This window comes from Heteronotia binoei, chromosome 15, assembly GCF_032191835.1.
Source record: "Heteronotia binoei isolate CCM8104 ecotype False Entrance Well chromosome 15, APGP_CSIRO_Hbin_v1, whole genome shotgun sequence".
NCBI classification, from domain to species: domain Eukaryota; kingdom Metazoa; phylum Chordata; class Lepidosauria; order Squamata; family Gekkonidae; genus Heteronotia; species Heteronotia binoei.
In genome coordinates, this window is record NC_083237.1 from 30,656,924 (window position 1) to 30,680,149 (window position 23,226).

The 23,226-nt window shown below is 42.6% G+C and overlaps 1 protein-coding gene across 1 annotated transcript; it reads left to right on the forward strand.

Moving 5' to 3' along the window:
• Positions 1 to 23,226, forward strand: LOC132583351 (zinc finger and SCAN domain-containing protein 16-like). The gene is made up of 5 exons (XM_060255011.1): positions 1 to 121; positions 2,049 to 2,882; positions 5,944 to 6,070; positions 19,961 to 20,050; positions 22,766 to 23,226. Exons 2-5 carry the CDS (start codon positions 2,094 to 2,096, stop codon positions 23,224 to 23,226), a joined length of 1,467 nt encoding a protein of 488 aa, XP_060110994.1. The 5' UTR covers positions 1 to 121; positions 2,049 to 2,093.

The window sequence follows — 23,226 nt, forward strand, 5'->3', positions numbered from 1 at the left end:
AGGTGGTGAAGGCAAGCCATGAGTAGCTCAACCTCCTTCCCGCTCCTCCTGGTTGGTTGGTGTCTCTCTGTGTGTGTTGCAGCAGGAGAATCAGCTACTTTTGGCGGAGACAATCCACAGGGTGAGTTGACAAGGTGGCGGGGAGGTGGGGGGGAGCAAAGCATCATGGGAAGAAACCTTAGCTGGAGGAGAGAGAAACAGGGGACCCAAATCCATCAAGACCAGGTGGTGTCTGTCTGTCAGCTCTTTCCCATGCTTAATTTCCCAAAGCATATATAGTTTTGTAGAAAGAGTAAGCTTTCTTTTCCTCCTCCCTCCTTTTCTTGGTCTCCCTTTTTTGAGACTAACAGTTGGGATGATGCAAACAGTCATTTTTCCTCTCAGAAAACCTGTGACATTTAGGCATAAATGAAGGCAGAACATTTTACCCTAAGGGGCGGCTAGGTAATAAAGAGATGCCCCACCCTAAAACCATTGCAGGAGAAAATAGTGTCTGTTGGAGGGGTGGATCTCATTAAGAAGCAATCCTGGAGGCAGAAAGAACCTGTCTTCTCCCAAGCCATTTCCAGGTACACAAAAGGGAGCCTTTTAAACCAGTTTGAAACTAGTTCAAATGCTATGAGTTTCCTCAAAACAACTACCAGGGTGTGGGAGCTTCAAGGCCGTTAGTCCTGTTATAGACCTAGCTCCATTATTCCTTGATTAGGGAATAATGGATTATGAATAGGGTTGCCAGGTCTGGGTTGGAAAATACCTGGAGACTTTGGGGGCAGAGCTGGGAGAGGGTGGGGTTTGGGAAGGGGAGGGTCCTCAGCATGGTGCAGTGTCATAGAGTCCACCCTTTAACGCAGCCATTTTCTTCAGGGAAGCTGATCTCTGCCAGCTGGAGATCAGTTGTAAGAGCAGATCTCCAGGCATCTCTGGGGGATGGCAATAGGGTTGCCAAGTCCAATTCAAGAAATATCTGGGGACTTTGGGGGTGGAGCCAGGATACTTTGGGGGTGGAGCCAAGATCAAGGCTGTGACAAGCATAGTTGAACTCCAAAGGGAGTTCTGGCCATCACATTTAAAGGGACTGCACATCTTTTTAAATGCCTTCCTTCCATATGAAATAATGAAGGATAGGGGCACCTTCTTTTGGGGCTCATAGAATTGGACCCCCTGGTCCAATCATTTTGAAACTTGAGGGGTATTTTGGGGAGAGGCACTAGATGCTATACTGAAATTTTGGTGCCTCTACTCCAAAAAACAGCCCCCTCAAAGCCCCAGATAAACGCAGATCAATTCTCAATGATTTTCTATGGGAATAAATCTCCATAGTAGGAGAGCGGGAAGGAGGTTGAGCTACTCAGACATTTCCCTCCCCTCCCCCCACTTTCTGACGACCCTGAAGCGGGGGGAGGGTCTCCAAACTGGGGGATCCCCTGCCCCCACCTGGGGATTGGCAACCCTAGATGGCAACCCTAACTATGAATGTCTGAAAATGGTTTCAGCATACTCTGAAAAGAGTGTTGGCACCTGTGAGAACTAGAATTGATGCCCGTCCTAGACCTATGCAAAAAGTTTCCTTTCAGCTCTCATCACCTCAGGAAGAATTGGTCTCATCAGTGAGAAATGACTGCAATTCCAAGGTAAATATGAGGGAAGTCACTCAGGTTTCTAAAAATCATAGTTAATATTTTATCATTGTTTAAATCTGTTTTTGACTAAAATGTGCATAGAAATAAAACAAAAATTCCGAAGAAAATTAGTATTTGCTCTTTGTTTTTAGATAATGCTCACTGATGTTGCATTTTGGAAGAGGTTTTTCCCTCCTGAGATGGAGAGGAGGAAAATCCAAGATGGCACTGACTACCCTTAGTTTTTGTGTTTGCCTTAATATCACTTGTCCAATTAATTTAATCAAGTCAACGATTTGTAATGACAGATCAGTAACTTTATTAACTGTCACAGACCCGATCCCTACACATGTCCCTCAGATGGTCTTTTGTGCTCACTAAATTACGTGTCCAAACTGGAGAGCCAATATATTTCCCTCTGTTTGCTAGTGAATATTGGCGGCATAGGGCACCAGAGGGTACCACTGAAGTGCCATGAGAGAGAAGATGGCCATGGAGGGTGGGGCCGAGACTGATCTGGGGACCTTCTTCCAAGTGTCTCTGGGGCAGCAAGGAATCCAAATGGAAGAGCATGCACTGGCAAGTCTCAAAAGGAGAGAGGCTCCACAGAAAGCAGGTCAAGCCTCCCATGTCCAGGTGTTGAACTGGAAAGCGTCTTCATTGGTGAAGGAGGAGCCAGAGGTACTGATGGTCCAGGGCTGGGAAGTCCAAAGCCAAGAGATGGAGCAGCCTCTTTTTTCTGGAAGGGGGGAGACACAGCTGTCGGAACTTGAACCCTGGGGTGACATGCCTGCCCTTTTGGCCTCCTTTGAACATGTGGCAATTGCCTGTCAGTGGCCCCAGGGAGAACTGGTAGCCCGCCTCTTGCCAGCCCTGAGTGGTGATGCCCGAGAGGCCTACCTCAGCTTGGGTGCTAGCGACAGACAGGATTATTGGAAAGTGAAGGCTGCCATCTTGAAGAGGGAACCCTTGACGACAGAGAAGCGGAGGCAGCGCTTCCGGCAGTTCCGATACCAGGAGGCGAGGGGTCCACAGGATGCATACAGGAGGCTTCGGGAGCTTTGCCATCACTGGTTGAATCCAGAGAGCCAGACCAAAGACCAGATCCTGGAGTTACTGATCCTGGAACAGTTCCTGACCATCTTGCCCCCAGAAATCCAGAGCCAAGTATGGGAACGAATCCCTCAGACCTGTATCCAGGCCATAGCCCTGGCTGAGAATCTTCTGGCCAGGCAGCAGGAGGCTGAGAGACAGGAGCTTCAGGTGAGGATCCCCCCTCTGCCCTGTTAATCTGAAGGGTCCTAAAGCCTGTGAAACTGTATTTGTTGTTGCCAGTCCATGACAGGAATGCCAGATATGTAATTTGGTCTCCAAGAATAGCTAGGGGGTGGGATGAGACAGATCAGGGCCACAAATTGCGGGGTGGTTTTTAACTCTTCCTATTTCACTTCCCCCTCTCAGGCTGCTTTTAGCTCCACTAGGAAAGAAAATGATCAGGCACGATTCAGTTGTTTATTTTACTTCAGTTGTTGCCCCATCTTTGTCCCGAATGGGGATCCAATGTGGATCACATCATTCTCCTCTATTTTATGCTCACAACAACCCTGTGAGATAGGTCAGGCTTCAGAATGTGTCACCGACCCAAGGTCACTCCGCAAGCTGTGATGGCAGATAGAGATCTGACTCTGGGCTGACACTCTAACCATTACACCACACTTCCTCTCAATGTCCTTTTCCTCATCAAGAGTTTCAAGCTACCTCATTTAATGAGGGAAGTATGGGGTGCAAGCTGGTAAGGGGGAGGAGTCAGCCTCCCCTCTTTCCTCGGTTCCATGACTCCAATCCAAGTCACACACATATGGCTGCTTTTAAGTCCAAATGGAGAACCAGTCATGTCTAACCCCAGCATCATCTTTGGCCCTGAGTTGAAACGGGAACAGAAAGGATGAGGAGCAGTTGCTTATGTTTATTGCTCGTATAATAATAGGAGAGGAGAAGTCAAGGTCTAGTGAATCCAACCCTATTTTCTGGTAAAGGCAGTCCTTACTAGCCCCTCCTATATCAGCCCACCACCAGGGCTTCTTGAATGCTACAATCCATGGGTGAAAACATTTGATTTTTCTGAAGGATTTAGTTTTCAGCTTGTTTAATGAACAAGTTTCTGGACCCCATGGTAAACAGGGAGGCCAGCCTGCAGGTGGGACTTAGGGAGTCACCTGGAATGACAGCTCATCTCCAGACAGCAGAGATCAGTTCCCCTGGAGGAAATGGATGCATTGGAGGGTGGATTCTGTGGCATTGTACCCGACTGAGGTCCTGTCCTCCCTAGGCTCCATCCCCAAACCTCTAAGTTTTGCCACTTGGAGCTGGCAACCGTTCCTCCATCTCCTGCTGGTGGCTGGGGAGGACCCATCAACCCTAATGGTGAAGAGGATAGGCGTAGGAGCATGTAGACAATGCCTGGAAGATCTCAAAAGCCCAGTTTGTAAAGGTGAAGGAAGAGGGCCTCAGTGTTCTTTACCGCCCCTCCCTGTATCTAGCAGAAACCAAATAAATTATGAAAATCATTTTTAAAAAAAAATCTGATAGACCCACAATCCTAATGACACTTTCCTGGGAATAATCTCCATTGAATAACATGGGTATTACTTTTGAGTAGGCTAGTGTAGCCTTGCTCCCCAAATTACTCAACATGGGTGTAAGCCAAAATGCCCTCAAAACGAGGTTGGGGAATTGTCAGGTGGACACCTGGCTTAATCAGGATCTTTGACCTGTGTATACAGGATTCCACATCCAGAAATTAATGCTTAAAAATATTAGGGACTCTAATTAAGTAAAACAATTAAAATTTATTCCAGAAAATATAGGCTTACATACAAGATAAAATAGTCATAAAATCATACATACAGTCCCAAGGAAAATAGAGAGAGAGATAGAGACAATACATGGGTAGACAAACAGGGTGATAATTACCGATCATAGTCTTCAAGAAGGCTCCAATGGCGATGATAGAGGACGGTAGAGGACGATAGAGGACGGGGGACCCAAAACTGATCAGGAATCGGGGATGGATCTAGACAGCGGAACTAGGGTACTGCTGGATGCACACGAGTAGAGTTGGGTCAGAGGTTAAATAGACTACCTTGGACCCTCAGGGGATGGGAGGTACAGGGGTTGATGACAGGTGGTCAGCTGGTACATGACCTCAGAAAAGGGGAGGCTCTGCAGTGACCATAAGGGCTGGACTAGTGCAGTAGCCAATAGCCAGTTAATTGGCAACCCCTGACTGGATGCTCATAGCTAGCCAATGAGTGGACTTGGCCTTAGTTACCTGATTGGCTGTCCAGGTAGTAATGGGCCAAGGGGGAGGCTCCAGGATGACTGTTGGGGAAAAGGATGGGGGAAATTACTGGGTGGAGGTGTGCTTAAGACTATTAAACTTATCTAAAAAGGTGACAATAGATGGCCAAATTGCTACCTAAGGTAACACCCGGTTTATACAAAGGAACTTTGCTCTGGCTGAAGATGGTCTTCCTCTTCTTCAGTGTTCTTAGCACCAGTCTTTGTCTTGAGTTCCATTAGACAAATGCTTGATTGCCTTATGCAGAAGTTGAAGCAGCTGTTGGATACGTGAGTCTCTTGCTTTGCTGTAATGGAGTCAGGAAAACAAGATGGATTCTGGTGGTGTTAGCCTTTGGTTCATGGAAACAGGCTGGAAACTGTTTGCCTGTACAGATCATGGCGGCGTGGCTTCTTCCACTGCGGCGGCCAAGACTGGGCACGCAAGGAGCAGCTGGAAGCTCATCTGTAGTTCTGGCTAACACCCATCCAGAGATGTAGAATGCTGCTGCAAAGCCTTAGAAACCGTGGGCAAAGTCCACTTTTTAGAGCAGATGTGTGCGAGTAAAAACTCCAGGCACCCTGGCAACCACACTGGTGATCACGATGTCCATGTGTATGAAAAGTAGGGGGCTTTTTCTTACATGGGAGCAGCTAGCATGCCTTCCATTGACATTTAGTTGGGCACAAGCCACCATAGCTACATATCAGAGACATACCAATAATCTCAAAAACAAGCCTTCTTGAGCACAATGGACACCCAAGGAAAACCTCTGGTAACTTCCAGAAGTGTATCCAAAGCCAGCAATGCTCAGGGCTCCTCCAGCTGTTCCAGGACTTTGGGCAGGAACTGTTATTTATTTATATCCTGCTTTTTCTGAGGACACCCAAAGCAGTTTACTGCACTCTCCCCACTTTCATTCCGACACTGCCTTCTGCCATCCCTGCTCCTTCACTCTGAACAGGTCCTTCCTTGCATTTTTAGGTCTCAGAGACGGAGAAGGACATCACTGTGAATCCTCCCAAGGCTGAGCTGCTTCCAACAGATGGTGGGCAGAGCCTCCTCTGCAGGAAGGTCAAGCAGGCAAGCGGTGGGGATGCCAGCTCCTTGGGTAAGTCTGCGAGGCTCTTCTGTTTCTTAAAACAGCTTCAGGCTGAGGCACTTCTTTCCACAGTGTCTGTGATTCTAGGCCTTTCTAGGTGCTCAAAAGGCCAAGTTGCCTTTAGCTCATAGCCTGATACTTCGGCAGGCCATAGTCAAACATGAATATGATGTCCCACCCCTGGGTAATGGGAGGTGGGAGATGTTGCATATCCTGCAACATATCCTGCTGCATACCCTGCTAAAAAATTGCTACAATTTTTTAAAATGAATCTGGACAAGATGTTTAACATGGGCTTAAGGTACCAGTAAGGCACACAGCCTGCCAGGAAACAGAGAGATGCCAGCTAGGATTCCATAAGAAATTTCAGGAAGGAAAGACAATTTGGAAATCCTCTCACCCTACTCCACAATCTTCTCTTCCAGATCTGGGTAAGGGCCTTAAACAAACTGACCAGCCCCCCTTTACTCCTCCTCTTTAACTTACTCTTACCTGCTTTCAGCATTACATTCCTCATCAGGCTGTGCTTTAAAATTTGTAATCATTTTGGTTAATTTACAAGGTCATATTTTCCTATGTATCTGCAGAGTGGGTAGAGAGCCCTACCTTGTCTGTGGGTGGTCCCATTATGCTGCTTTCATCATCTGTACAGAGACCAGCTGTTTTACTGGTAGATGGATTTTATTTTCTAATTAAATGTATAGGAAATAGGTATAAGGGTCTATCTATCCTACTACAGGTAATGGGCCAGCCCTGCCACGAGGCAAACTAGGTGATTGCCTAGGGCACTAGCCTTCTGGGGGCACTGAATTGGGCACCCCATGTGACTTGGTGACATTTTCGGGGGGGAGGGCACCAGAAGTTAGCCTTGCCTAGGATGCCAGACATTCTAAGGCCAGCCCTGCTTCCAGGAATTATTTAAGTTCTTTAAGATGAGATGTCAGGGGTAGAAATTGCTGTGACTTTATGTCAGAAGACATGTGGGTGACTTTAAACTTTACTAGTCTTCAATTTCTTTTTTAGCCCTATGAGGTAAGTACTTCAGTGCCTGGAGTTCAAAAGGAAGGAGTTACACACTCAACAAGAACATAAGATCTTTGAAGAACAAATAGCTGTACAGCAGAGCAGGTGCTGAGAGCAGATGATATCCAGGCACTAGCCAATAGAAGGAACACAATGCTGTAGAGTTTGACAATTGCAGGAGCAGTAGTAGATGCATCTCCAGAGAGGAACTGCATTTTCTCTAGTACAAAATGAGATTTTTGAACGCTAAGCACAGTACTAAGCTATTCCTGTGACAGCTGCGTAGCACTGAGAGATGTCGGTACTTATGCATTTATAGTGCTAGAAATTGATTACGTACGTAATTTTTCCAAAGTGAAGCAGAAGCTAAGCTGTATGCCGCTTTATGAAACGGGATGCCAGACTCGATGGCCCAGCAGGCTGTTCTAATGTTCTCTAGTGTTCTGGGAGAGAAAGAGACGAACAAACCCTCTGCTTGTTGCCTTTTCTCACTATGTGACCTTGGCTGGGAAAAGCACTGCAAATTAACACAGAATGCCTCCCTTATTGCAGGCCATTTGTTTGAGAATGGGGTGGGCTTATCTTTATCTAGGAGCTGACAAAGTAGCTGGAGGGGAGCCAGTACTGTAAGTTTCATCCTTTATCTGCTTATCTTTCCTCCTCCTACAAAGTGGGGTCCCTTTCCTCCTCCTACAAACCCCCCACCCAGCCTCCCAGCTCTAGGAATCTCCAGAGCTAGAAGCAAATCGCATTTTAGAAAAACAGTGGGGATACAGGAAAGAAGAGGGTAAAAAGAAAAAGTGGGCTCTGCAGCATAATTACATTTGTCGAAGAAGACGAAGATAATTCTTTAGTTCATAATGTATAGGACAGAAAATATTTTCCCTTTAATCCCCTTCATTACAATGTTTAAGGCATTATCTATAAAATACAATAATTCTTATATCTGTTGGGGTACAATTATATTCATCATCTAAGGGTTTTTTTGTGAGTATTGTGTGTGTGTGTGTGTGCCTGGGAGTCATGGCTGACTTCTGGTGACCCTAGTGGGGCTTGGAGGTTCAGAGAGGTGACTTGCTGTTGCCTGTCTCTGCGTCCCAGTCCTGGTTTTTCTTGGAGGTCTCCCATCCAAGTACTTGCCAGTGTTGGCCTTGCTTAGCTTCCAAGATCTAATGAGATGGGGCTTGCCTGGGCTATCCTGGTCAGTGGCATCATATCAGTGATTACGTTTCAAACTTCATAACTAATCTATTTTGACTGCAACACTGGTTTCATCATTAGTACATATTCAACACAACATATTTTCACCACTTCTACATATTCATAAGAAACTTTAAAAGTAGTATATTATGGTGTAAAAGAAGGTCTGTTATATATCTCATATAGAGAATCAATTTATATTCAGGATATTACATTTGGAACAGATTTTAATTCTCCTTCTGTTTCATTACCATACATTTGTATATATTTTCTCACTTTAGGTTTGTCTCCTGCTAGCATAATATATATAATACATCTTTCCTCAGATTTTGTAATAGTCCTGTTTTTCAAACAGGTTGTTAATTTTACCATTACTGTATATTCAGCAAGTTTATTTTCCCATTCTTCTAAATGTGAATAGTCTGTCTAGTTTCCATTTTGCTATGTAAATAGTTCTAGCCACTGTCACCAATCACCATGTATTTGAATAGCTCTTCTAAAAATTTTGATAATTTGTTTGGCAAAATAGCTAATAGCATGTCTTGGCATTTATTGGGAATTTAAACTTTAATATATTATGCATTTCTGGTATATTTCTTTCCAATATCTTTTTGCTTTTTTACAAGTCCACCACATCTGAAAGTTCCATCTATGCCTTAACATTTCCAGCATTTTCCTTTGTATTTATGTGCTTTCTGTATTTATGTGCTTTGCAGTTATATACCATCTGAAAAACTTTGTACCAATTTTCTCTTAGTGACTGACTGACTGTACACTTGATATCTTTCCCCCATAGTTGTTCCCATTGTTGCATAGATGTCTGTTCTCTAAAGTTTTGCATCCACTTTTTTTCACTTGTCTTCTGTTTCTAGCTGGAGTAAAATCTTATAGCCTTTGTAAATTCTTTTTGTTTTATAATCAGCTGCTCAAATTCAGTCGCATCCCTTAGGACTCCTCCTTAAGTACTCATGATCTCCTTTAGTCTTGAGAGTAATTAATAATATATCAGCCATTCAATGTTTCCACCTTAATTTTTAATATCTTGCCAAGACTTGATTTTCCCAAGTGTTTATCATCATGCTATATGTTTAAAAATAATTTTTATTTCTCCTATTCTTATCGTAAAGATCTGTTGGGGACATAAAGAGTTTGAGAAGCTCAATAAATTCCGCTGTGTAAACTATATTCTCAAAAGTCCATCTCTGATTATGTGACGTCTGTCTTGGGTTATGATCTTTTTAGTCGATTTCTTAATCCGTAAGTAACTGGGTAGCCTTCATCACGATCTGCTGATTCTAATTTTACTATTCTTTGTCTTGCAAATAACACTTTGGAGGGGCAGCTCAGCACTTTGACAGCCCTCGGGCTCTTCCCATGCCCAGAAATTAGTGGTAATAACTCTAGGGTGTCTGTGCCAGCTGTTGTTCCATTGACACAGGAAGCAGCTGTATCATACCTCTTGGCGTGAGCCTGATGAGAGCCAGTTTGGTGTAGTGGTTAAGTGTGCGGACTCTTATCTGGGAGAACCAGGTTTGATTCCTCACTCCTCCACTTGCACCTGCTAGCATGGCCTTGGGTCAGCCATAGCTCTGGCAGAGGTTGTCCTTGAAAGGGCAGCTGCTGTGAGAGTCCTCTCAGCCCCACCCACCTCACAGGGTGTCTGTTGTGGGGGAGGGAGATAAAGGAGATTGTGAGCCGCTCTGAGACTCTTGAGTGGAGGGCGGAATATAAATCCAATGTCTTCTTCTTCTTCTTCTCTATTTCCTGACTGTCAGGACTGGAACAGGGCTAATGGTGCCAGGATTGAAGTACCAGTACTCTAGCTGAAGATTTTAGGAATGCAGGTAGAAACTTGGAGGGGTCTAGATGCAATCTGAATACACACATGAAGCTGCCTTATACTGAATCAGACCATTGGTCCACTAAGGTCAGTACTGACCACTCGGACTGGCAGTGGCTCTCCAGGGTCACAGGCTGAGGTCTTTCACAGCATTCTAGTAGGGACCAGGTTAAGGATGCCAGGGATCGAGACTGGGACCTTCTGCATGCCAAGCAGATGCTCTGCCAAAAAGCCATGGCCCTGCCACTAAAGCACCCATCTGTGAGGTAGGTTAAACTGAGAAAGAGTGACTGGTCCAGGGGTCACTCAGCAAGCCTACACAGCAGGATGAGGATTTGAACCCAGGTTTCACAGATCTTAGTTTGACACTCTAACCACTGCATCATGCTGGCTTGTCATTTCTGGTCTTATGGTGGCCCCTCATGGGGTTTTCTAAGGAAGAGCCTGGCAGATATGTTTACCACTGCCTGCCTATGCATTGCAATCCTAGTTTTATTTGGTGGTCTCTCCCACCCAAGTACTAACTAGGGCCAACCATCCCTGCTTAGTTTCTGACCTCTGATAAGCTCAGGGTAGCATGGGAGGGAAGGGTTGGAGGTGGGGTGGCTCTGTATGTCAGAGAGGATATACAATCCAGTAAGACTGAAGTCAGAGAATTAAATTCCCTTTTAGAAATGCTTTGGGTTGAAATAGAGGGCCCAAAAGGAAATTTAACTATAGGAGTTTGTTATCGCCCACCAAATCAAAAGAGAGAGGATGATTATAATATGATGGAAGGCTTAAAGACAGCGGCTAAACGTAAAAACTGTGTCGTAATAGGTGATTTTAATTACCCGCAGATTGATTGGGTCAATATGTGTTCTGGTCGAGAGAAAGAGATTGAGTTTCTTTTTTTTGTTTTAACAATTTATTGATAGCATATGGTTACACAACTTAATTATTTCTTCACTATTTCAGTATTAACCCATATGACATTTCTATCCCCCCTCCCTCCAATGATGGCTTCCCCGAGGTTATAAATTCAAGTTCAATACTAAAGGTACTACTAACTGATCAAAATTCAATATATATTCTTACTACTAAAAAATTGTCCAATATCTTTTTACTTTCCACTCTTCCTCCATATATCCTTTAAATTTCCTCCACTCCCTTTTGAATATCTCTAAATCATAGTCTCTTAGTGTTCTAGTTAGTTTGTCCATTTCACACCACGATAAAACTTTCATGGTCCACTCCCATTTCTCCGGTATCTTTTCTTGCTTCCAAAGCTGCGCGTATAGTGTCCTAGCAGCTGATAGCAGGTACCAAATTAGAGTCCTATCTTCCTTTGGAAATTTTTCTAATTGTAATCCAAACAAAAACGTCTCTGCATAACTCTTAAAATCATAACCCAAAATTTTGGAGATTTCTTGTTGTATCATCTTCCAGTATTCTTTCGCTTTTTCACATGTCCACCACATATGGAAGAAAGAACCTTCATGTTTTTTACATTTCCAACATCTATCCGACATTTTCTTGCTCATCTTAGCCAATTTTTTCGGAGTCATATACCATCTATACATCATCTTAAAACAGTTCTCTTTTATACTCTGACAAGTTGATATCTTCATTGAGTTCTTTCAAAGATATTCCCATCCATCTATTTGTATTTCTCTGTTCACATTAATTGCCCATTTGACCATTTGGGACTTTACTACTTCTTCTTCTGTAGACCATTTCAATAATAACTTATATACTTTTGATATCAGTTTTTCATTATCACCAAGCAGAACCCTTTCCAATTCTGTTTGTTCTCGTCTAATTCCTTCCGATTTAATATCATTTTCCATCAAGCTTTTAATTTGTTGCATTTGAAACCAGTCATACTTGTTATTTAGCTCTTCCGAGGATTTTAATTCAATTTTGTCTCCTTGAATCTTGAGCAGTTGATTATATGACATTTTCCTTTCTTCGTCGGATTCAGCTGTTATTTTTATTACTTCTGCTGGCACTATCCACAGCGGTTTTCTCTCGTCTCCATATTTCTTGTATTTAATCCAAGTACTTAGTAAGGTATTTCTAATATAATGGTGAGAGAAAAAACCGTCCATTTTATTCTTCCCATAGTACAAGTACGCGTGCCAGCCGAATTTATTTCCGTGAGCTTCTAACCATGAAGGTTTTTCGTCTAACAGCATTATCCAATCTTTTATCCATGTCAAACAAACTGCATCATGATACAATCTTAGATCAGGAAGTTGAAAACCTCCTCTCTCTTTGGCATCCGTTAAGATCTTCATCTTTATACTTGGTTTCTTTCCGGCCCAAATAAAGTCAGAAATTTTCCTTTGCCATTTGTTAAATTGTTTTGCATCTTTTACAATCGGGATGGTTTGAAACAAATACATTATCCTTGGCAAAATATTCATTTTAATTGCAGCTATCCTGCCCAGTAAGGACAAATTAAGCCTATTCCATTTCATCAAATCTTTGTCCATCTTACACCACAGTTTTTCATAATTGTTTTTAAATAAATCAATATTCTTCATTGTTATCTCTATTCCAAGATACTTAACTTTAGTTGTGACTTCACAACCCGTCACCTTTTGTAGTTCTTTTATTTTATTTGGTTGCATGTTTTTACATAAGAATTTCGATTTCTCCTTGTTTATAAATAGTCCTGCTAATTCTCCGTACTCTTTTATCTTAGCTAGCAGCAATGGTGACACTTTTATCGGATTCTCCAATATGAACACTATATCATCTGCAAAAGCTTTGTATTTATAAGAGAATCTTCTAATTTTTAAGCCTTCTATTTCTTCATCTTTTTGAATTTGTTGTAGCAGAATTTCAAGGGTCATTATAAACAACAATGGTGATAGCGGACATCCTTGCCTTGTTCCTTTACTCACTTTCAATTCTTTGGTAAGATCTGCATTTATACACAGTTTTGCATACTGATCCATATATATTGCTCTTGTCATTTTTATAAATTGTTCCCCTAGATTAATTTTTTCCATTACCGCAAATATAAAGTCCCAATTCAAGTTGTCAAAGGCTTTCTCTGCATCGACAAAAAATAAGGCTGCTTCCTTTTCTGGATGCTTCTCATAGTATTCCACGACGTTAACAACAGCTCTTACATTGTCTCTTATTTGTCTTTTTGGAAGAAATCCGGCTTGGTCTTTGTTTATAAAATTGATCAGATATTGTTTCAATCGCTCTGCTAAGATTCTCGTATAGATCTTATAGTCATTATTCAACAAAGAGATTGGTCTATAATTCTTTATGCTTGTGGTATCTTTATCTTCTTTAGGAATCAAAGAAATTACAGCTTTCCTCCAAGTCTTTGGAATTTTCCCTTCTTCTCTTATCGTATTTAACAACTTCAACAATTTGGGTATTAATTCATCCTTAAGAGATTTGTAAAATTTTGATGTGAATCCATCTGGCCCTGGGGCCTTACCCTCTTTCATTGCTTTAATTGCTGCTTCTACCTCAATTTTCTCTATTGGGTCATTTAATGTCTTTTTCATATACTCCGTCAAAGGTGCCACCTGTATGTTTCGCAGATGCTCTTCCACTTTTTCTTTGCTTATGTTCACACCCTTGAATACATTTGCATAATATTTAAAGAATTCTCTTTTAATTCCTTCTTGATCTACTATTATTTTCCCATTTGCCATAATTTTATTTATAGTTTTCTTTTCCTTCTTTTTTTTTTAATTGCCAAGCCAAATATTTACCAGGTTTGTTCGCACTTTCAAGTGATTTATGTTTCAAATTTTTAAAATTCCATTCTAGTTCTTTTTTCAGCAAATGCTTAATTTGGGATTGTAATATCGTAATTTCTTTTATTAATTTCTTTTTCCCTGGTCTTTTTTTCAAATCCTTTTCTTTTTTATTTATTTCATTTTGTAATGCTGACAATCTTTCTTCTTTTGCTCTTTTGTCTTTATTATTCAATGTAATTAATAGTCCCCTCATTACTGCTTTGTAGGTGTCCCATACTATCGGAAATTCCATATCCTCCGTTTCGTTTATTTGGAAGAATGCTGCAGTCTCCTTTTCTAAGAATGACACAGTGTCTTTATTTTGTAGTAAATCCTCATTAATTCTCCATCTTCGTGTTTTCCTTTGCAATTTTGTAGACCAGCATATTGGGTTATGGTCCACCCAAACCTTTGGCAGAATCTCAATTTTTTTCGTTATGAGGCCCAAACTTTGGGAACCCCATAACATGTCTATTCTAGAGAAAGAATTATGTCTTGCTGAGAAAAATGTATAGTCTCTTACTTCAGGGTTGAACTTTCTCCAAATATCTTCTAAATTTTCCTGTTTAATCAACTCAAAGAAAGAATTGGGTAGCTTCCCTTCTTTATCATTCTTCTTTTGACTTGATCTGTCAAGATTATTTTGTATTGTCCCATTAAAATCGCCCATCATCAATACCTGATCATATGTCTTTTCATCCATTTGTCGATTTATATCTTTGAAAAATTTGTCTTTCGCTCCATTGGGCACATAAAGTCCTAATAGTAACGTTTTTTTCGCCTCCATCATTACCTCAACAGCAATATATCTTCCTTCTTTATCTTTAAAAATTAATTTTGGCTCAAGTTGTTCTTTGATGTAAAAAACCACCCCTCTTTTCTTTTGCTCTGCTAATGAAAAAAATTCCAACCCCAAATTTCTATTCCACAAAAATTTACTGTCTTTGCGTTGTATATGAACTTCCTGTAGACAAATTATATTACATTTTTGTTTTTTAATCCAATGAAATGTTCTTCTTCTTTTCTGTGGTGAATTTAGTCCATTTATATTCCAAGATAGTAATTTGTACTCCATTATGATGTTGATTCTTTGTTTTTTTTCAAAAAAGCTATGCATCTCTTGTTCGCTCCTTATTGTAATCCTCTTGCCGTTTTGTTCGAATCCAAGACCCTCCGGTATTATCCATCTATATCTTGTGCCCTCTGCACGCAGCTGGTCAGTTAGCCTTTTGTATTTCTTTCTATCACTGATCACTTGTCTTGGTAGCTCTTTCATTATTTTAACTCTGCTCCCTTCTATAGCCCAGGCTTTTTGATACCCTTTACTCAGAATCCTCTCTGCCTCTTCTTTTGACCTTAGTCTTATGACAATGTCTCTCGGCAGGCCTTTATTTTTCGCGTATACTGAGTTGACTCTATAGGCACCCTCCAGCATACTCTTAATTTTATCAGGGTCTTCTTCTAGGTATTCAGTGATGATGTTTGCCATAAAGCCCTTTAAATCTGCCTCTTCCTTTTCAGGTACCCCTCTCAGACGAACTTGTGTTTCCATCAACTTACAGTCATGTATTGTGACCTTCTCTTGAAGTTTTAACAAAGCAGAGGCCTGTATATCCACTTTCACCTCTACCTCCTTCACTCTGTTTTGGGTCTCTACTTTAAAACCCTCTATCTCTTTCCTAAGGTCTCCAACTTCTTTTTTAAAGTCTTTTTTCATTGCCATTTGTAATTTGTCCATTGCTTTTAACATTTTTGCCTCCAGAGCATCAAATTGGGATTGCATCTTGTCAAATGATTGGGCTCTTGCACGAGTTGTTCTTTCTACTGACATATAAAAAATCACCAAACCTCAAAAAAGTCACCAAGCAAAATTTAGCACCCAGTCCAATAGCTTAAAACAAGTTCTTTCAAATGAGACTAATTTCGTTTTCCTCCCATCTTCCTAAGCAAAGATATTGAATTTTAACAATTGTAACAGTTTTTCTCCCTTTTAAAATGGCAATCGTTCTTTCTCTATGGTAAAGTTCAAGTCCAGAGAGGTCTTTCTTGGTCTTGATCTTGGTCTCAATTCCTTCCTGGTTCAAAGGTCAGATGTCACAGCATTTGTAATCCTTATAGGCTCTGTATTATTAGCCCGTCCCTTTTATTTTCACTTCCTGGTACAGCTTACTCTGATCTCGTGTTTAAGTCTCGCAGTCTTTGAGCTTCATGAAGAAACCGCAGCCACAGAAATCCAAAACAATGTGTCTTACTTCAAATATCTTTCAAGGCTATTATTTTACAGCGTCCAATTTTCACAGGCTGAACTCTCCTCCTACTATGCCCCCCCACAACTCAGTCCGTTCAACAGTTCAGCAGTTTGTGGGCATGTATACACAACAAGTCTCTATTCTTCCTTATGCATCACCAATCACGAACTGCCAGTTCCTTTTCTTATCTTCAAATTCTTTTACTGCTGTTCACATCCAAATCCACAGAGCTCAGCTTAACAAGGTAATTTTTTTTTCAATTATGCTTTGCCTTCTTCTGTTTATAATCCACTCAATGTTTGAACTGTATTCAAAGTCTCTCAGAGTGAAGATAAGAATAGATTAATTTACCTTTTAGATATTCAGAACTCCCCGGCTGTCGTTCTCTTGCAGTTAAAATTAGTCCACTTTAGAGTGCTTGGATTCCGACAGACTTGAGTCAAATTAATGACTTTAGAATCACTGCAGATAATGGTTGACAGGTTCCACGCCAGACATCAAGAAATTAAGGAGACAGCTCCCTGCCTCTTTCAGATCGATATCAACAGCTAAAGGAAGACAAATGTCGTCTTGGATTAACCCTTATCTAGGGTTAATGGGCATAGACCCCTCTTACAGAGGTCTTTTATACCCTGAACAGTGAAACTAAAATCCCCCTTTGTTAGGGAGCTGCAGCCTGTCTTCCAGCCAAACCGGAAGCCCAAAGAGAGATTGAGTTTCTTGATGCTCTCAATGACTGTGCTATGGACCAGATGGTCTCAGAACCTACCAGGGGTGGGGCGATCCTGGATTTGGTCCTAAGTAATGCCCAAGACTTGGTGAGAGATGTAAAAGGGATTGCGCCACTTGGGAGCAGTGATCATAATGTTATTGATTTCACCGTTTGTATAAATACGGAGTTGCCCAAAAAGACCGACACAACCACGTTTAACTTTAAAAGGAGTAAATTCTCTGAGATGAAGAGGCATGTGAGGAGGAAACTGAAAGGAAACGTAAATACGGTCCAAACACTTGGGTAAGCTTGGAGACTATTTAAAACTATAATCCTAGAAGCTCAGATAAAATACATACCACAAGTTAGGAAAGGCATAAACAGGCATAAGAAAAGGCCTACATGGTTAACAAACAAAGTAATGGAAGCTGTAAAAGGTAAGAAGGACTCCTTTAAGCAGTGGAAAACCAGTCCAAGTGAGATTAGTAAAAGGGAACACAGGCTGTGGCAAATCAAATGCAAGACTGTGATCAGGCAGGCAAAAAGGGACTATGAGCAGCATATTGCAAAAAACATAAAGACCAACAATAAAAACTTCTTCAAATATATTAGAAGTAGGAAACCAGCCAGGGAGGCAGTGGGGCCCTTGGATGACCATGGGGTAAAAGGATTACTGAAGGAGGTTAGGGAAATGGCTGAGAAGCTGAATGAATTTTTTGCCTCCGTCTTCACTGTGGAAGATGAGAACTTTTTGCCCACCCCAGAACCACTAATTTTGGAAGGGGTGTTGAAAGACCTGAGTCAGATTGAGGTGACAAAAGAGGAGGTCCTACAACTGATAGACAAATTAAAAACTAATAAGTCACCGGGTCCGGATGGCATACATCCGAGAGTTCTGAAAGAACTCAAAGTTGAACTTGTGGATCTTTTGACAAAATCTGTAATCTTTCATTGAAATCTGCCTCTGTTCCTGAGGACTGGAAGGTAGCAAATGTCACCCCCATCTTTAAAAAGGGTTCCAGAGGAGATCCGGGAAATTACAGGCCAGTCAGTCTGACTTCAATACCGGGAAAGTTGGTAGAAACCATTATCAAGGACAGAATGAGCAGGCACATTGATAAACACGGGTTATTGAGGAAGACTCAGCATGGGTTCTGTAAGGGAAGATCTTGCCTCACTAACCTGTTACATTTCGTTGAGGGGGTGAACAAACATGTGGACAAAGGAGACCCGATAGATGTTGTTTACCTTGACTTCCAGAAAGCTTTTGATAAAGTTCCTCATCAAAGACTCCTTAGAAAGCTTGAGAGTCATGGAGTAAAAGGACAGGTCCTCTTGTGGATCAAAAACTGGCTGAGTAATAGGAAGCAGAGTGTGAGTATAAATGGGCAGTCTTCGCAATGGAGGACGGTAAGCAGTGGGTTGCTGCAGGGCTCGGTACTGGGTCCCATGCTCTTTAACTTGCTCATAAATGATTTAGAGTTGGGAGTGAGCAGTGAAGTGGCCAAGTTTGTGGATGACACTAAATTGTTCAGGGTGGTGAGTACCAGAGAGGATTGTGAGGAACTCCAAAGGGACCTGTTGAGGCTGGGTGAGTGGGCATAAACGTGGCAGATGCAGTTCAGTGTGGCCAAGTGCAAAGTAATGCACATTGGGGCTAAGAATCCCAGCTACAAATATGAGTTGATGGGGTGTGAACTGGCAGAGACTGACCAAGAGAAAGATCTTGGGGTCGTGGTAGATAACTCACTGAAAATGTCAAGACAGTGTGCGTTTGCAATAAAAAAGGCCATCGCCATGCTGGGAATTATTAGGAAGGGAATTGAAAACAAATTAGCCAGTATCATAATGCCCCTGTATAAATCGATGGTGCGGTCTCATTTGGAGTACTGTGTGCAGTTCTGGTCGCCGCACCTCAAAAAGGATATTATAACATTGGAGAAAGTCCAGAAAAGGGCAACTAGAATGATTAAAGGGCTGGAACACTTTCCCTATGAAGAAAGGTTGAAATGCTTGGGACTCTTTAGTTTGGAGAAACGTCGACTGCGGGGTGACATGATAGAGGTTTACAAGATAATGCATGGGATGGAGAAAGGAGAGAAAGAGGTACTTTTCTCCCTTTCTCACAATACAAGAACTCGTGGGCATTCAATGAAATTGCTGAGCAGACAGGTTACTACGGATAAAAGGAAGTACTTCTTCACCCAAAGGGTGATTAACATGTGGAATTCACTGCCACAGGAGGTGGTGGCGGCCACACGCATGGCCACCCTCAAGAGGGGTTTAGATAAAAATATGGAGCAGAGGTCCATCAGTGGCTATTAGCCACAGTGTGTGTGTGTGTATATATATATATAAAAAAATTGGCCACTGTGTGACACAGACTGTTGGACTGGATGGGCCATTGGCCTGATCCAACATGGCTTCTCTTATGTTCTTATGGGCTATTCAGGCTGCTGTCTTTCTGTTAGCCAATCCAAAATGTAACAAAAATAAAATGGAAAATAGCGGCTGTTCTACCTTTAATGGCTGAATCCTCACCCCCTTCCAATATTGCTTCTCATTTTATTTATTTGTTTATTATTTATTTATTACTTTCCATTTATATCCCGCCCTCTCCGCAAGCGGACTCTGCTAGGGTTGCCATGTCCAGTTCAAGAAATATCTGGGGACTTTGGGGATGGAGCCAGGAGCAAAGGTGTGACAAGCACGATTGTACTCCTGAGGGTGTTCTGGCCATCACATTTAAAGGGACCACACACCTTTTAAATTCCTTCTCTCCATTTGGAAATAATGAAGGATAGGGACACCTTTTGGGGCTCATAGAATTAGATCCCCTGGTCCAATCTTTTTGAAACTTGGGTGGCATTTTGAGGAGAGGCACTGGATGCTGAAAAATTGGTGCTGATACCTCAAAAAGCAGCCCCCCCCGCCCCGAGCTCCGGATGCCCACAGATCAATTTTCCTTTATACCCAGCAGACATTTCCCTCCCATTTTGCTTTCTGATAACCCTGAAGCGGGGGTTGGGGGGAGGGATCCCCTGCCCCCAGCTGGGGATTGGCAATCCTATTTTCTGCAGCTGTTTTAAGTTTGAGCCACACTGAGGTCCTTTTCTGATATAGGTTCTTCAGACACAGAGGCGATGTGGGACTCGTCTGCAGATGAAAGAGGTTCTGGTGGATCTGGAAAACGAGGCTTAACCATGAGGGCTGGTAAGTGGACTTCTAATTATAACCAGGGCCGGTGCTGGGGTTTTTGGTACCCTAGGTGAGCTGCCCACTAGTGCCCCCCCCCAATTTAAAAAACAGAATTGTAGGAGAATTGTAGGAGAAATGAAGAAACTTGAAATGACTTTCACTTTTAAGTTACAGTTTTTTATTTTTAGTTTTAAAAATTGTGAGATTAAGCAATAAAAATGGTGAGAATACTACTTGATCCTTTTAACTGGAGATGCCAGGGACAAGACCTTCACATGACCATTTCTATTCAATCCTTTTAGTTGGAGGTGCCAGTGACAAGACCTTGTACATGCAAGAAAGATGAGCTATAGCTCCTACCCCAGGGCTCTGTTAAAGCAGAGCAGGAAGGAGGAGGGGCAGCAGACAATTTTAACCAGAGCCAATTTTTAGAAACTGTAATTGGCTCTTCTTCAGCTTTTACAATTGGTTAATTTATCCCAGCCGGGCTCTGAGGAGCGCACTGCACAGGTGCCATCCACTTTCGTGTATCCCGGGTCTGTAACACACCCAGGGAACGCAAAACTAGCCGGACAGCATCTGCACTCCATGGAGCCTACTTTCCATTGGGGAAGGCAGATTCCAAGGAGCACACACGCTGCACATGGGGAGAGGGTAGGCTTCCCAATCCCCAGGTCCCAGAGGGGGATCCCCCAGTTTTACAGGCTTTCCCCCTCCTCCAGCCAGCTGGCCAGCGGGGGAAGCCCTGCCCCCACAGCCATCATGCACCTCCATGAACGATTCCCATAGGGAATGATGGGGAATTTATCCGTGGCAATCGGGGGCTCGGGGGGGGCTGTTTTTTGAGATAGAGCCACCAAATTTTCAGTATAGCATCTAGTGCCTCTCCCCAAAATATCTCTCAAGTTTCAAAAAGATTGGACCAGGGGGTCCAATTCTATGAGCCTCAAAAGAAGGTGCCCCTATCCTTCATTATTTCTTATGGAAGGAAGGCATTTAAAAAGATGTGCAGTCCCTTTAAATGTGATGCCCAGAACTCCCTTGAAGTTCAATTATGCTTGTCACACCTTTGCTCTTGGCTCCACCCCCAAAGTTTCCTGGCTCCACCCCCAAAGTCCCCAGATATTTCTTGAATTGGACTTGGCAACCCTAGGAGACGGGGTGCCTCGCGGTGCCCCCTAGGCCAGGTGGTGCCCTAGGCAGCCACCTACTTGGCCTACTCCCACGCACCAGCCATGATCTTAACCTCATGGGAATCTGGACTTGCACTTCAGATGTTTACTGGAAAAGCCCAGCTCTTTTCAGAGTATGTGACCTTTTAAGCACAGAAGTTTCTTATCTAGCCACTGTCGAGCTATACGCTTGTTCACATGTTCTGAAAGCGGGTACACCAGCAAGAGGACATTGGGCCATGTAATTGCTATTTTTTGATCTGACTGGCAACAGTTCTTCAAGGTTTCAGGCAGAGAAGGGTCTTTTCCAACACCTTTGACCCTTTTCACATGCCAGGGGTTCAACCTTAGACCATCTACCTACAAAGTATAGATTCTAATGCTGAGTCACAGCACATCCTACAGATAGCTTAGTTGCATAGGAATTATTGGGCTTTTTAAAAATAAGTAAAATATATATTAAAACTTTTTACATAAGTTACTTAATTTTTAAAAACTCCTTTGACTAAGTTTCTTTTTAAGAAATAGATTAGAATCCAATTCTCCCAGTATACTGCTGGGATTTTCATGCATGTCTGTGTAAAGTGCCATCAACTAGCAGCTGATTTAAGGCAACCCTGGAGGGCAGGGGTGGCCACATTTACTTAACCACATAGGATAAACGTCAGGTGTTTGAGAGCTGCAAGACAGTGGCTTATCTTTATGTTGAGAGCTTTCCACAGTGACTGAAATCTTTATGTTGGGAGGCATTTGTTCCAGCATTTCCCCAAACATTTCTGTACACGTTGAATATTCTCTGACTCTTTTGGTTTCCAGAAGGCTGGTACACTCTTTCCAGTACCCAAACCCCTTCTCTTGGAACACCAGTACGTGTCTCTAGTTTTTAACTGATTCTTAAGGTCTCTAAAGGCAGTTTCTAACCACACCAGACCAGGGATCTCTGCAGTCTCCAGAACTAACTCCCTATTTGACTGGATAGCACATTTTCTTCTCTCTCTAGAAGATCAATCCCCTTTCCTTGGCCCAAATGGGAGTCTTTACCTACTTCCCAAACTTTCTTGCCAGTTTCCCCCCAGTTCTCCATCTGTGTTAAACTGGTCTCAGCTCAGGCTGAAATCAGACTGTATTCTCTTCTTCAGCATGGAACTCTCAAGTCTTTCTCTGCTCAGCTGATGCTAACCAGTCAGATTTCTTTGAACAGTCTGTCAATTTAGGCTCTCTGGCTCTGTGGAGAATTAATCCTTCACGGTCCTTTATCTGTTTACACAGCACTTCTAAACTTTTAAAAGTGCAATTCTTCAGAAAAATAATATTATTTTGCTGTAAAATATATGACAATCTTGTGAAGCCAGTGTTATTATCAGTGATTTTGATACAGAACACAAAAATTTGCCTTAGAGCAAGTCAGACCACAGGTCCATTTACCTCAGTATTGTCTGGCAGTGGCCCTTCTAGGTCTCAGCCAGAAAATGTTGTAAGCTGGTGTCAGTTCATCCCTTTCTTTTTTTATCACTGGGAACTGAGAGCTGTAGAATAACATCTGGATTCTCTGCCTTAGCGGTTCACAGGGCAACGCCAGGCCGAACCGAGGAGCACTTTCCACAAGAACAGTATGGGCAACAGTTTATGGAAGCTGAAGGCCTCCAGACCCACACTGAGCCTGCCAGCAGAGACAGCACTTACTTGTGTGCCCAGTGTGGGAAAGGATTCCGATGGCCATCGGCACTGGCTGTGCACCAGAGGACACACACAGGCGAGAAAAGACACCGCTGCACTGAGTGTGGGAAGCGCTTTGGCCAGCGCGGACACTTGACTGTACACCGGAGGATCCACTCAGGAGAGAAGCCATATGTGTGTCCTCAGTGCGGGAAACAGTTTGTAGACTCTTCCCATCTCACCAAGCACCAGAGGACCCACTTGGGGGACAGGCCCCACCACTGTGCTGAGTGTGGCCGCAGGTGTGCAAATAAGCGGTCACTGGTACAACATCAGAGGATTCACAGCAAGGAAAAACTTTAA

What these genes read in the sequence shown, in the direction of transcription:
- LOC132583351 (XM_060255011.1), top strand. Translation starts at nt 2,094, where the DNA reads ATGAGAGAGAAGATGGCCATGGAGGGTGGGGCCGAGACTGATCTGGGG. An exon ending in TGGGGATGCCAGCTCCTTGG is followed by an intron (nt 6,071 to 19,960) that starts GTAAGTCTGCGA and finishes TTTCTGATATAG; the next exon opens with GTTCTTCAGACACAGAGGCG. An exon ending in AGGCTTAACCATGAGGGCTG is followed by an intron (nt 20,051 to 22,765) that starts GTAAGTGGACTT and finishes TCTCTGCCTTAG; the next exon opens with CGGTTCACAGGGCAACGCCA.